Source organism: Sceloporus undulatus, chromosome 5 (genome assembly GCF_019175285.1).
Source record: "Sceloporus undulatus isolate JIND9_A2432 ecotype Alabama chromosome 5, SceUnd_v1.1, whole genome shotgun sequence".
NCBI lineage: Eukaryota > Metazoa > Chordata > Lepidosauria > Squamata > Phrynosomatidae > Sceloporus > Sceloporus undulatus.
The window spans coordinates 189,795,683-189,811,617 of NC_056526.1; the positions used below are offsets into that span (position 1 = coordinate 189,795,683).

Sequence of the window (15,935 nt, forward strand, 5' to 3'; positions counted from 1 at the left end):
CCCGAAAAAACATTCGTAACCTGGAACAATGATTTCCAATGGGATTTTTTCGTATCCCGAAAATTTCGTAACCTGGGTATTTCGTATCCCGAGGTACCACTGTACTATAAGAATTATCCAAAAAATCTTGGGATATGTCATTTTATGAGGTCTTTAGCCTCCTCTGCCAAACCAGGCTGGTGCCTCACAAAACTACAAATGCCAGGATTCTGTAGGATGGATCCATGGCAATGAAAGTGGCATCAAACTGCATTCCAGGAACAGCTGAACCACCTAAAAGAGAGCATCTCCATGAGATTCTGCATAGGCCCTCATCCAGTCTATTACTGATCCCAGACACAAGGATCCAAGTGTTACATCATGCCGTAGTACATGCCCTGGTAACCTCTCGCTTGGATTTCTGTAACGTGCTCTACATGGGGCAACCCTTGTACCATACCCGGAAGCTGCAACTAGTGCAGAATATGGCAGCCCGACTGGTCACTGGTACATCCAGGGCCAGTCATATAAAACCAGTGCTTAAGGATTTGCACTGGCTGCCTATTCGCTTCCGGACGCAATACAAGGTGTTGGTTATTACCTATAAAGCCCTAAATGGCTTGGGCCCAGGGTACCTTGAGGACCGCCTCTCTCCATACAATCCGCCCCACACACTCAGAACATCTGGGCAGCAACTGTTAAGGGTTCCAGGGGCCAGATTAGTCTCCACCTCTAGGAGGGCCTTTACCACCTCGGCCCCCAACCTCTGGCACTCTCTGCCCATAGAGCTCCGCTCAGCGACTTCCCTGGCCCAGTTTAAAAAGGGGCTGAAGACTTTTTTATTCAAGCAGGCATACCCCTGATGTGTGCCCCGAACAACCCTACCCTCTTCTCTTCATCAGCATGGCAAGCTGGCTGGAGTTGTTTTATTGTTATTTTAATTGAATGTATATTTTATAGTGTATATTATTGTATTGTGTTGTATTGTGTTGTACACCGCCCTGATTTTGTAGAAGGGCGGTATATAAATAAAGCTTTTATTATTTATTATTATTTTAAAGTTTTACTGTATTCTGGTAATGCTACAGAAATCAATGCATAATGATAAAGGTACTAAGGGTTAAGAAAACCATATATTGCCTTGACTGATCTTCTACAACAAAATTACTTAAGAAAGAAAGAAAGAAAGAAAAATTGATTTTTGGAAAAGAAAGAAAACCATGTTACAATCCTGTCTGGGGACAAAAATATGATTAAGAGAATTCTCAAGAAAATCCAATGACTCATTGGGAGAAATGAATCCTATCTTCCTAAATAATCTCTTAATCTGCAGGAGCCTTCGGTTTCATTCTCCTCTTAATGAGCCCTTTGTGTGCCATGCTTCACCACACTTATCTCAACCATTCACCAAGACTGGCATTTCCTTAAACCCTGGATTTGTTTATCCTCCCAATGAACCATCCAGTGGTTTTGGGCTTGGCTCTCTCATCCAGCAGAATGAGGCGGCTGCTTCAAGGACCAGAGTTTGGGGAAAACAATTCTTCTTAATTAATATCCTTGCATTTTTGCCCCTAAGGACGAGGCAGAGGCATTTCAAAGAGTTCCTCTGCATCAAGTGTTAAAAATTACCTGGTTGGCCTTGAGGACAATGTTCCTTGAACTGAGGATGACGTAGCACCATTTGCTGTTCTGGCACCCCATTTTCTGCACCAGCTGATGGATGAACTAGAAACGTGCAATGGACACAGGGCTCTGTCCTGGGCCCAGTGCTATTCAACATCTTTATCAATGGCTTGGATGACAGAATTGGGGGCATACTTATCAAATTTGCAGATGACACCAAATTGGGAGGAATAGCTAATACTCCAGAGGACAGGATCAACATTCAAAATGATCTGAATAGACTAGAAAGCTGGGCCAAAGCTAACAAAATGAATTTCAACACGGAGAAATGTAAGGTACTGCACTTAGGGAGGAAAAATGAAACGCACAGATATAGGATTATGGGGGACACCTGGCTGAACGAGAGACTTATATGTATGAAAGGGACCTATCTAGGAGCCCAAGTAAACCACCAGTTGAACATGAGTCAGTAGTGTGAATAAGATGTTTAGCCTGGAGAAGAGAAGGTTAAGAGGTGATATGAAAGCCCTGTTTAAATATTTGAAGGGATGTCATATTGAGGAGGAAGCAAGCTTGTTTTCTGCTACTACCAAACAAGAGTTCTAATATTATTTTAAGGTTTTGTTCTGTTTTCAAATGAAGGAGTATCTCAGGCACTTGAACACACTCATTCTGTTATAATATGAGTTTTATACAAATAATAATATCTAAAATCAAAATGTCTGTCTCTCTTTGGGTCGGCCATACAAAACCACACTCTTGATCAGAGTCATCAGATTTGGGACTGTTATCTCAAGGGACCCAAATAAAGATTGCAGTAAGATTTTGGACCCAGTCTGGTGCAAAGTTGGTTTCATTCAACATCTACTTAGCCAGTACCAGGCAAATCCCTAAGTATTCATAGAAACCTAGACATTCTACCTGAAACACCAAAGGAAGCACACATTATACCTTTCCAGCATTCACTGTGCATGTAATGTAATGCGTAAGTCAAATCGCAAAGCCTGGGAAAGCATCCGTTGTGAAGTATCTTCTAATATTCTAACCTCTTTGAGATTATTTCATTTTGATTGACTGAAAACCAAGGGGGACAGTGCTGCAATTCTCATTACCACCTTTGCAGCCTCACGAATCTTACTTACGGTGTGGTTGGGTGATACAGTCACTATCTGCCCGTCTTTTGTATAATGCGTCTCTGTGTATTCTGGGGACAGCAGCCTTCTGTGGAAAGAAGAGTTGAGAGAGAGAGAGGGGAAAAACTTTAGAAAGCTAACCTCAACCAACAGATTCCAATTATATATAAGAAGATTCCAACTTAACATTAGGAAGAATTTCCTGATGGTAACAGCTTTTCAACAGTGGAATGGACTAAAGTAGAAGACGGCGGACTCTCCTTCGTGGGAGGTTTTAAATAGCAAAAAAGCATCTGAGGAAGTAGACTGAAGTCTAGGAAAGCTCATGCTGCCAACGTCTTTCTTTCAGTTGCTCTCAAAGGTGATACAAGATCTCTCTGTATACTGAGTCTACAAACTAACACAGCTATATCTTTGAGTTTTAAATAGCAGTTTGACAGGGTTGTATTAGTGCTGGATCCTTCAAGAACATCTTTCTCCTTCCAGTTCCATTGATTTTTGCCTTAGCTGGAAGATTCTGAAGGAATCAGCTGCCGAAGTGCCCTAAAAGCACCAAATCCTATCTGATCTTGGAAGCTGAGTAGGATCAGGCCTGGTCAGTACTTGGGCAAAGATCCACCAAGGAATGCCTGGTGATGTAGGCTGTGTTTCAGAGAAGACAATGGCAAATCATCGCTGAGTGCCCTTGCTTAAGAAAACACTATGAAATTGATGGCATCATTTGTACACAAACAGGTGATTTACAAAGTGACTCCAGCAGTCCCAATTTAATATGTAAGACTCTCAATTACAGTCGGCCCTCCATATCCACAGATTCTGCATCTTCAGATTCAACCATCCACAGCTTGAAAATATATATTTTTCAAATAATCCAAAAAAAGCAAACCTTGATTTTGCCATTTTATATAAGACACATCATTGTGCTACACAACTGTATATAATGGAACTAGAGCATCCACCAATTTTGGTATCCACAGGGATCCTGGAACCAAATCTCAGTGGATAGCAAGGGCCCACTGTATTTACTCTACTCATCACTCCAATCACCCAATTGGTCCCTAAGTTTTACTCCAGAAAGGTGACCTGGTGAATTGTTCGTTACTATCAAGTTACCATTATTGTGACTTTTGTGCCCTTAGAAAACACAGGAAAGTGCTCTCTGATACCCCCAAGTGGCCAGTTCAGATATTACACCTTGGAAATCACGAGAGAAAGGCAAAAGAAAAGACAAAGCCAGCTTTCTGGACTGCAGCAGGAGGCAGCCAGAAAGTCACCCTTCCTCCTCCTCATTCAGTAACAACTAACAGTAGAAAATCTGCTCTCATTCCACTGAACATTGTGATGAAAATTTTGTGAATTAAAGCCATGGCTGTTACAGGCAAAAATTACTTTGAAAACTACTTACCAAAGCCACGCATTAGAGCAGTGGTTCTCAACCTGAGGGTCACGATGCTTTCACAGGGGTCACCTAAGACCACTGGCAAACATATATTTCCAATGGTCTTAGGAACTGAGACACTGCTTTTTATGGTTGAGCGGTGACCACAACATGAGAAACGGTATTAAAAGGTCGCAGCAATAGGAAGGTTGGGAACCACTGTATGAGAAAAATGAACTGGGACATTCCCATTTCATCCTCTATCATTCCACTTTTTCAGCTGTTTTTAAAATGTCCCATTTTCCCTCTCTTCCCCCCACTTTTCTCCTTCCTTCAATTGATACAAACTGGCTTCAAATGCAAAAAATATTTGTATTGAACTCAGCCGGTGGGAGAGGAGGGGGCAGAATCTTGCCCTTCCCAGAAGGCTATAGCAAAAGCAAACTGCTGCAGCCTCTCTTAGCTTGTTCTTTCTCTCATTATTAGCTTTTGCCAACTCTGATGTTGCTTGGACACACATGTCCTGGTTTCCCTCTGTGAAATGTTGAAGGGTATGGACTTCAAAGCACACTGAATTAGACGCATGGATGCTGAACCAAGGTCTCCTTAAAACAAGAAAGGCGCCCCATTCTCCTAAGAGGATGCTTGTTGGATTCAGAGACAATCAGCAATGTTTCTTTCCTCAGCCCTCCCCCAAAACAAAACACAGCCAAATGGATCAGCTGCATAATTGCCTTAAATGGAGCCGTGTTGCGGTGTTATCACATGCTGACACACACATCAGAAAGACCAGCAAGGATCTCCTCTCTGTCCAGTCAGCCTTTCCCTGTCTGGCTTTCCATAGGCCAGGCTTTGGAAAACATGCATTTGTCATGAATCATGCAATTTCTTGATTTATTTATTTTAACTTTTTTGCAAACATCTTTCAGTTAACCCCTCGATTCCCCACCGCCACCGTCACCATCGCTGGGTTCCTGTCTCAAAACTGTCTGTCTGGAGACGCAGACAGCAAATTATGGGATGATTTCATAAGACAAAACTTCTATGCCTGGGACAAAACTTTTCCGTCTAGGCTGGTGCTTCCTCAGTACTGTGGATGCTGGGTCTCTCTCTCTCATGAGAGACCACCAAAAGAGGAATATTTGATTATAATGGCAAGATGTTTCAGCTTCTGCCTTTTTCCAGCTGCTCTGGGGAAAAATTCAGCTGTGCTCAAAGTTAGACAAGTGTGTTGCTGTTGTGTGCCTTCATCTCATTTCTGACTTGCATGGCATAGTGGTTTGAGTGTTGGACCATGACTCTGGAGCCCAGGATTTGATTTTCTGCTCAGCCATAAAACCCACTGGGTGACCTTGGGCAAGTCACACTCTCTCAGCTTCATGGGAAAGCAATGGCAAACCTCCTCCGAACAACTCTTGCCATGAAAATCCCATGATAGGTTTGCCTTAGGGGCAGTACAAGTTGGTCCCACTACCGCTGCTTTCTCTGTGCCATTGCACCCTTGCTCTTTAGAATTTGCCTCATCATATTTGGAAACCAGCAAAGCTTGTTGGCCTTCGCTACATCTATATTGAGGCAACAAATCCCAACCATTAATGATGCAATCGTTTGACACCACTTTAACTGCCATGTCTCAATGCCAGCACCTCGGACAGGTAGTTGTTCAGCTTCATCTCCCACCAATCCTTTAGTCAAATGACTCCAAAAAGTGGTGGAAATGCAATGGAGGCCAGGGGGTGGCTTCCATGCCTGTAGGGTAGTGAGTCCACTTTGGGGTTTACTGTGAACTTTCAAAGAGTTAGGGGTGGCCTGCAGACATCTCCATTTTTGCCGGATCGGGGGATGCAGCAACTGCACACTGTGGCCCCAATCTGGCTTTTGCAGGGCACAAAAAGCAGCTCCTTTTTGTGGCCTGCAAAGGGCACAGTAGCCACAGTGCTTCAGCTTTACGGGGCTCCTTCGGTGCTGCGTCATGTGGACACAGCACCAGCGAAGTGGAGTGACACTGTGCGCCGTCTGGAGCGGTGCGCAGCATCATGCTGCCCTCGGGGTGGAGTCGGAGCATGCATCATGTGGATGCTAGGCCCCAACTCCACCCCCAAGCCGGCCTTTAAGACCCGTCTGCGCTGGGCCTTAATCCCATCTACTGAAATTTATCATGAAAATAGGTCCAGCACCTTGCACAGTTCTTTCACGTTCTGATGCATGGAGCATCTGCACTGCAGAAACCAAGCCACTTGACGCTGCTTTAACTCCACGGCACCATCCTACAGAATCCAGGGATTTGTAGTTTGTCGTGGCACCAGCACTCAAGGCTAAATATCTCCACAAATTACAAATCCCATAACCTCACAGCATTGAGCCATGGCAGTTAAAGTGGCATCAAATGGCAACATTTCGGCAGTGCAGATGCATCCTAAAACTGAGGGCAGATTCCCCACTTTGTGAACATGGCAACCACCTCTGGGAGACATTTTTCTCTCCCTCCACATGCATCTTCCACATCAGGCTTCATTTTAGAAGTCTCTGTAGTACTTTTCACCCCACTTTTCCTCTGTCTGTGGGAAAAGATGCTCTCAGCAAGACCCACCCACGCACCAGTTCCCTTGTTTGCATTTGAGACCCTCTGACTTGCAATGCTCTCTTCGCCTGGAGAGAAAGAACAGGCCTTGGTGTTATCTTCTGGGTCTCCCTTCACTCAGCCTCATGCTAGCAATCTCCCCCTTTTACAAAATAAAAGGTTGCACCCGGAGTCACATTCCAGGCTTTTTCCCACAGCTGTCTGCCGTCTTTCAGCAGCTTTTCTTTGGGAGGTTTGCAGGAGAATTAACATCGGACTCAGCTCCGCTGCTGACAAATCACTTCCTGATGATGGATCCAACGGTTTTATTTCTTATTTTTAAAGGGAAGGCAGGAATGGAGACAGGAGCATTAATCAAAAGCAAAAGGCCAGGAGGGACTTTTTCCCCTTTCCCTTCTCAGTTCTCATTTTGAGAAGGTTCTTTAAATTGCATTGGGGGGTTTTGTGGTTGTGTGCCTTCAAGTTGTTTCTGACTTGCGGTGACCCTATCATGGGATTTTCTTGGCAGGACTTGTTCTCAGTGAGATTTGCCATTGTTGTCCTCTGAGGCTGAGAGAGTGTGATTTGCCCAAAGTCGCCCAGGAGGTTTCCATAGCCAAGCCAGGATTCGTATTGGAAGGTGGAGGGATGTAAACTGATGTTTTAAGTTATTTCAAGGGATTTTTTAAATAGTCTAATTCCATTTCAAGGTGGCTTTTAGAGTGTTCTAGCTGCATTATATGAATTGTAATTGGTCATCTGTTCTGAGTCCTTTTGGGAAAAAGACAGGATGCGTATCAGATAGAGGAAGAGGAAACATGAGAGGGTCACCATAAGTTGACCTGAAGTCATACAATACACACGCACAGAGTTTTGTGTAGAGTTTTCAAATACATTTTAAATACAGTATTAATGTGTAATATTTTTTAATTTTAATTTTAAATTGTTTAATTTTTTTTAAAAAAACTTTGTATCTACATTTTAACACTTGTATTGTTTTTAACTTTAGCTAACAAAAATTAGCTCCCTTGAGTCCCTATTTTGGGAGAAAGATGAGATGATGATGATGATGATGATGATGATGATGATGATGATGATGAGCGTGAAAGGGCTTCAGAATGGGAAAAGCTGTTCTATTTGACTGGGATGAAATACATTAGCAAAAAGGGAATGAGGAGAAAAGTTGCACCAAAAACACATCTGCAGAAAGCCATGCACACTGTAGTAGATAACATCACAGGAAACCTCCGCCCTTCGTTTTTGCGTTGTTCTACCATCCAGCAGCATTTGCCCTCGTGGTTTTTCATCCTGCCCAAACCTCACAGCATTGGGCAGACTAAGCTTGCACCGCTTCTCCTCCGTTGCCCCTCAAGAACCACAGATTTCTCGGAAAGCAGATAACACCGGCCTACTCCCTGATCTCACTTTGATAAAGGAGAGAGAAAAGAACATCAATGTAATTAATTAACTTTGTTTTGTTTTAATTTAGGTAAACTGCTTGGCAAAAGATCTGACTGCAGGTCATGATTGATAGGGAGTTAGTCAGGAATCACCTGGCTAATCTCAAGGAATCCAAATCTGCAGATGAACAGCAGCCCAAAATACTGAAGGAACTTGCTAAATGTACTCTCTGAACCATTTGCTATCATTTTGCAGAAATCTTGGGAAACAAATGAGGTGCCAAAGGACTGGAGATAAGCAAACGCTGCCCTTCTCTCCCCAAAAAAGGCAAAACATAGGAAGATCCAGGAACTACAGACCAGTCAGCCTAACCTCAATAACAGGAAAATGATTAGGGTGGATTACACAGGCATCGGTCTGCAAGTATCTTGATAACAATGCAGTGATCAGGAGGAGCCAGCATGAGTTTATCAAAAGCAAAGTCTGCCAAGCTAACCTTGTATCTTTTTCTCAACCAGTTAAGGGGTTCAGTAGATGGTGGGAATGCTATGGGTGTCATTTATCTGGATTTCAGCAAAGCATCTAAGGTCCCCTCATATGTTTGATTAGCAAACTGATTAAATGTGGAATGGCTGGGAACACTGTCAAATGCATCCATAACTGGTTGGAAAATCCTGTTCAAACAGTTATCATCAATGGCTGCACTTCAAACTGGAGGAAAGTCTCTAGTGGAATGCCTCAGGGCTCTGTCCCAGGGCCATTACTCTACAACATTTTTACCAAGGGCTTAGATGATGGATCAAAAGAATCCTTATCAAGTTTGCCGGTAACACAACACTGGGGAGGGGTGGCTAATACATTGGAAGATATTGACGATAAAGCCATGTTAGTCTGTAGAATCAGTATGTAGAAAGATTTTGTAGCACCTTTAAGACTAACTGATAGAAAGAAAGTAGACTACGAAAGCTCCTGCTGCCAACCTCTTTCTTTCAGTTAGTCTCTAAGGTGCTACAAGATCTCTTTGCGCTGGAAGATAGGAATAGAATTCAAAAGGACCTAAATAAACTAGAAAATTGGGCAGAGATTTAAAAATGAAATTCAGGAGAGAAAAATGCAAAATTCGGCATTTAGGCTACAAAAACTAAATGTGCTGGTATTGAAAGGGAGATGCATGGTTCAGCAGTACTACATGCGAAAAGGACCTTGGGATTATTGTTAGTCCTAAACTGAACATGAGCCAGCAATGCCATGCTGCTGAAAAGAAGGCAAATGCTATTTTAGCTTACATTAATAGAAGCATAGTTTCCACGCTGGTCAGTTCTGGGCCCTTCATCCAGTGGTTTTCTCTAACAGAGTGAGGATTCGATCCCTGGTCTCCTGGGTCATACTCCAGTGCTCAAACCACTACACCAGATAGTCTATATAGTCAGGGCGAAGGGCAAAATGATGGCATAGCCTCTCCTCCATATGGACTCTGCCTCACCATGGAATTTTCTTTCAGTCCCTAAATTTGTAGCATTGCGAAGAATAAGAAGTTTGGAAATGGTTCACACATAGATCTCCATGTATCGCCGTCACTTTGCCTGTCCCTTTTCTTTGGATTTCTAAATGCTCAGCTGATGATTTAAGTAACTGTAATACTTGGAGTTTGGGGACTGAAGGGAAATTTCATTGGGGGGCCCAATGCCCTCATCCGCCCCCCAACCTCTGTCGATAGCACATGAAATGGGTTTGCTTTTCAGCAGAAGTTTTTTCTAAAAAAACAAACCTTCAAACCTCTGTTTAAAAATATATATATCTCAGAAGGTGAATGTGGCAATTCTCCACCTCCTTCCATTGTTCTAAGAAACTCAAAAGATAAAGGCTGCTGTCATTCGTATCACAAGAACCAGTCTATATCTGTTTGGAGAGGCAGAAAGTCCAGCAGAGAGAGAGAGACTTTGCCAATGATTTGAGGAGAGGATCAATGAAACCCACAAGCCCTAAACTTGACCTTTCTAAACTGCAGCCCAGCAATCCCTTTTCCTGCAGCATTCAAACAGAAAGACAGAGCAGGGAAAGTTACAAAATGTAAGAGGTTTTGGTTCCCTCTTTAATTCCCCGAGTGTCCTACCCAGCACTGGGACTATGGATGTAAATCCTCTCCAGTGTTGTTCTGCAAGGAAGCAGTGAGCATTCCCTCTGCCCAAATGTCTTTAAGAACTGCACAGTCTGGGACTTACTCTGTGCAAAATTCACGCTTTCTTTTTGTGCAGATAAACACTGCAAATTTTGCACACAATTAAGGCCCAAACTATACAGGTTTTTGTCCCTCCAGGATTCTCTTTCTTCCTGACACTCAAGAGACATGTTTGTTTGTTTGTTTGTTTATACAGTCTGCCCTTCCCATATGTGCCCTTGCTGTATGTGGCTTTGAGCTTATGCGGATGGTGAGCAGCGAGGGACAAAATGGCGCAGGCACCACAGGTGTGTATGTGCCGCAGCATGCAAGAATGTACTGTCATTCAAATGAATGGGACTCCAGCATGCACAAAATTTGCCTTACATTGGAAGGGGGTCTGGAACGGATCCCCTGCGTATGGCAAGGGCGGACAGTATTTGAATATTCTTTCCATTCCTAACTCGAACACCAGCATCATCATCACACCACCAATGCCACTATCATCTCATCTTTTTCCTAGCCCAGGGACACAAGGCAGCTTACAAAGTTAAAACAGGTAATGGATAAGGACAGGGTGCATACTTGTAACAGTATTTCTTCAAGTGGTCATCTGCAAATTATGTTCAAAACATAACAAAAGTCAAAAGACGCTTAAACTATCAATTAGATTAAAAACAATCAAGAAAAGGCCCTGTCCCATGTTCCTGATCTAGTTTAAGACCTTTAAGGCACAAGCCTCAGCTCCCCCAAAATAGATCTCCATAATTTCTCTGTTTTGGGAGATGTCCAAAAGATATGGCTCATTTGCAACCAACTGGTGCCAAGCATGAGGTTATACCAACGGTAGAGGGATTCCAGATGATGACATCTTTCATCGATGAAAACAACCCCTGCTTCATGTTTTGACACTGCTTTTCCCATCATTTTGCTAACTAGAAAAATAGTCTCTGTGAAGGAGAAAGAGACACGATAGCTACACTGATGTGCAGTGGCAGTTTATGGTTTCAAAACCAGTGGGCAGATCAATCTGCTCTCGGTTTTAGTCCAAAGGAGCGATCCAAGGGGTGAAACCTAGATAGGAATTAGGTTCAACACCTTGAAAATTCAAACTAAAACCTGGAGCAGATACTCTACCTGCATTGACATTAAAGGCATCTGCCATGGCTGACTATGCCTTGTCTGGAATCACCCCACGTTGTCGATTTATTTCACACAAACACCTCAAAAAATCATGCCAGACTTTCGGTCAAAATATTGAGTGCGCAGGCGAAATATACCTTGGTGGTTGGCAAGCTCTATGCATGCCAAGAAAGGATCTTTAAAGCAAAGGGGTTTAAAAACACAGTCATTTTCAGGCATCGCTGTCCCAAGCTAAACATCTCCTCCTCTCTCTCTTTCTCTTTTCTTGGTTATTTTGGAGAGATTGGAGAGCAGGAGGGGATGAAATTCACAACAACCAACCTCTCAACCTTTGTGTTGCTTTCCAAGATCAAGTCTATATCTCCCAAATGCTTCCTGCCTGGGCCAGCCTCCAAGCCAAGTGAGGTTTTCAGCAGGGGAGCTGGCAACCATCACGAACATGAGCCGAGTCTGGCCTCTGTTTGCTTTTCTCGTCTTCCCTCCTGGTCCACGCCTCCCCTGAGCCGCCACCAAATCCATGTGTATATATAAAAGCAGAGAAATAACATTCCAGAATCCCTAGTAAGTCAAGTGGGTTTTTGAATCCAAAGGCAAAGCAGGGCCGGAGCAAACAGCCTCCTTAGCAGCCGGGCTAAATCCAAATCGGCTCCAGAAATCATTCCAAAGGTGACCATAAATTTGAAATGCAACATTATCACTCTCCCGGCAGAAGAAGTCCAGATTTCAAGATCACCTTTCTCTGCTCCTGGTTTGGAAAGAGATGCCTTCATTTTGCCTCTGTTCCAGCACATTTCACCTTCCCCATGTTTTTTCCTAGACATTTCAGTTGATGCAAGTTTGTCTAGCAACATCCCCCTGGCTGTCAATTGAAGCAGCCTTCCTTATGCTCATGTCTTCAAGATTTGTTCAACTACAGCCCCCACAAGGCCAGCAACAACTCTGTTCTAAGCTGGTGGCAGACTGAAGGAAAAGCAAAATACACTGATATGCTGGCCAGCATTTCTTAGAAGTGCTGCAGCTCCTTGTCAGAAAGCTCTGATCAAAAGTATTGCAGGCAGTGATTAGATTTCAGCAGACAGATTCCTTGGGTTTTGCAAAAGTGCCATCACTTGCTTCTTCTTTAGCCCTTTCATCAGGAAATATGGGTCCAAAATACAGTCAACCCTCCACATCCACAGATTCAAGCATCCACGGCTTCAAAATACAGTGGGTCCTTATTATTGGCTGGGGTTTGGTTCCAGGACCCCCAGTGGATAACAAAATTCACGGATGCTCAATTCCCACTAAATACAACATCATAATAAAATGGGGTCCTTTATATATTCAGGGTTTGCTATTTGGAATTTATGCTTTGATGTTGCCATTTTATATAAGGGACACCATGTTACTATTCCATTGTATTGAATTGGACTTGATCATCCATGGATATTGGTATCCATGGGTGGGGCCGGGCTGAAACTGAATTCCAGCAGAAACCGAGGTCCCAATGTAGCTATTACATTGTAAAACCCTAACAGACATAGTGTCTGCATGGGCCAAAATGTTCCAGATCAACCTGGACTATTCTGGCCCTGAACATGCCCCCCATTATCTTGGGCACTCCATTGCAATGCCAAGCGGCTGTTTGCATAGGCATCCCACTGTGCCACCCATTGGCACCACCGCTTGTACAAATCACTTCTTGAGAGTTCCAAACAAGGCTAAATTCATTTATGTTTCATATACACCTTGTACACATAGCCTGGTAGAATTCAAAGATACAGCTGTGTTAGTCTGTAGAATCAGTATGCAGAGAGATCTTGTAACACCTTTGAGACTAACTGAAAGAAAGAAGTTGGCAGCATGAGGTTTGGAGTTCATTGCACTCTAAATAAAGCGACTTATCCTTGATGGGATACAGTCACTTTTGGGGTTAAACGTGGGTATTATCACATGTAAAATTGCTGCCACTGCCACTAGGCAACTAAACCTGGGTCCCAGCCACGGTCAGCCGGCCGCTTTGCGAAAACAGCATGCTCCCATTTTTGCAAAGCGGCCAGCTGAGCGCATCTGGGACCTGGGTTGAAGTCACCTGGCAGCAGAAGCAGCAACAGCAGTAATTTCACATGCGATAATACCCCAAAAGCGACAGTATCCAATCAAGGATAAGTTGCTTTATTTATGCATAGGATCAGAGGAAACAGACTTATGTCTACAAAAGCTCATGCTGCCAACCGTTTTCTTTCAGTTAGTCTCAAAGGTGCTACAAGATCTCTCTACATACATAGCCTGACAGTAATTTTATACAATATTTTAAGTAATGTTGTGCATGACACAAAGTGTGGCCAATGAACTATAAGGAAGCAAAGATGTCACTATTTCAGCTACTCATGAAAAAGGTTTTGGTTTTTTGGAATATTGTGCATTTCAGAATTCCGGTTAAAGGAGACTCAACCTGTATCTGTACTTGATGCCTGGACAAAATGTACCTGTACCTGTATTTTCAGACTACATTTCTCAGAACCCCAACTGACAGCTGGGAATTCACAGGTATGTAGTCCAAAACCAGAACATTTTTCAAATTTAGATTCCGCCCAGTTTGGCCCCTGGACGGGGTTTGTGTTCCCAAAAGGTTTATCCCAGACAGCTGTTCTATTCTCTTTGTTCTGAACTCCCTAGGATTTGTAGGATCCAGCCAGACCTGGCTGCAGAAAATCAAATAACCTGACAGCCTCTCCCTTGCTTGCGTTCAGCTTTCCAAAAAATCAAAACAGAGCCATTTTTATGATCGTGCATTTCAAACAGAACTGAAGAAGCCAGAGCCAAAAGGGAAAGAAAGCAAGCCAGGCAGAGGAGGGCAGGGAGAGGTTGTAGGAAAGATTCCAGCTCCAGACTTCCTCAGGCTTCATCTGCACTGCAGAATTAATCTGTTTAACACTGCCTGAACTGCCATGGCTCAATCCTATGGAGTTTTGGGGTTTGTAGTTTTGTGAGCTATTTCGCCTTTTCTGTAAGAGAGCCCTGGTGCCACAACAAAGGGCAAATCCCAGCATTGAGTCATGCTAGTTAAAATGGTGCCACGTTCCATTATTTCTGCAGTGCAGACGCAGCCTCAGACACAGCAACAATCCTGATATTTTCATAGTGGCTGTTAACAAGTCTTTCCCTACCTTTCCTGACCATTGGCCAAGCTGGCTGGGGCTTCTAGGGGTTTATGCTTAAAACTTCTGGAGGACTGAAGTTTGAGAACCACCATTCTAGACTCAGCTTGTTGTTTTTCAAATGTTTTGGACTGCAACTTCAATTGTTCCTAGCCAGCATGGCTTCCAACCAGGTTTCCCACATATCAGGACCAGGACTCTCTTCTCTGATCCTCAGGGTGAGAGGGAGGAATCCTGAGATGAGAGCATAGCCTTGAAAAGTGTGTTACTCCTCATATGTTAAAAATTGGGTTTTTTTCTAAGTGGCATCCAGTGTGCAACTGTGGTTGATGCTTAAGATATCATGCATAGGGCTTCAGCATTCAAGAGTGTGAGGGGTACATGCAGGATTCCCATCAGTCATAAGGTGGAGATTTGACTCTTGTCTTCTCTAGTGGAAGCAGGACTAATAACACAAAATAAGCAAAGATATGCAAATATTCTTAATCAACATGATATAGGAATTTATTCCACAGAGGGTGAAATGGTAAGATCCTATGCAGAAATGAAATTTGGAAAGCTCCTTTGTACTTTTGCAATTTAGTGAAAGTAAAAAGGAGCTGGTTTTGATGACTTTGCATTCAAGTTACTTTCATGTTATTTCTCTTTCATGCAAACATCATCTGAAAAACATCCCACAAATGCGGGTTTTTTCAACTTCCTGTTTGGGTTAACCTTGAACATCATCTGAAAAACAACCTGCAAATGTGGGCTGTTTTCAGTTTAAATTTAGTTTCTGCACAAGATTTATCCCATGTGATAAACTCCACAGTCAAATTGTACATACTGTGTCCAGAATATTGCCTCTCCTTGAACAAAATATTTGTCCAGTCCTGGCATTTCGCACACTTACTGGTTCTTTTCCAGCACCAAAACAAGTTCTTTGCCCTCGACCGTCACCGCCACCTCTCCTCGGGCAGGCGATGGCATCTATGGAAGAGAGACAGAGAAAGGAACTCAGCTTGCTGAAAATAGCAACAGGTTTTTAGAGAGAGAGGCTTTAATGTTTTCCTCTGCCTAAACAGGCACACCTGGATCAGAAGAATCAGAGGAACAGAGCAGAGCCCCATCAGCCTACCAGCAGCATTTGCAAATAGGGTTGCTAGCAGAGTTGGCTACTTTAAACTAGTTGGCCCTTCATATCCAGAGAATTTTTTCCATAGATTCAAACATCCATGGCTTGAATATATTCAAAAAACATACTGTAAATTCCAAACAACACCATTTCACTATGCCGCTGCATTTAATGGTATTTAAGCATCCACTGATTTTGGTATCTACGAGAGGTCCTAGAACTAAATTCCAGCAGAAACCAAAAGTACGCTATATTATTATTATTATTATTATTATTATTATTATTATTATTATTATTATTATTATT

At 43.0% G+C, this 15,935-nt stretch overlaps 1 protein-coding gene across 1 annotated transcript in view; it reads right to left on the reverse strand.

Moving 5' to 3' along the window:
• The window catches only part of ADAM33 (ADAM metallopeptidase domain 33), an 86,509-nt gene that overhangs the window by 51,739 nt on the left and 18,835 nt on the right, over window positions 1-15,935 (reverse strand). The window contains exons 3-4 of the mRNA XM_042470126.1: window positions 15,408-15,484; window positions 2,745-2,823 (exon numbers count right to left, since the gene is read on the reverse strand). Coding sequence (XP_042326060.1) covers window positions 2,745-2,823; window positions 15,408-15,484 — 156 coding nt within the window. The remainder of the gene's footprint in view (window positions 1-2,744; window positions 2,824-15,407; window positions 15,485-15,935) is intronic.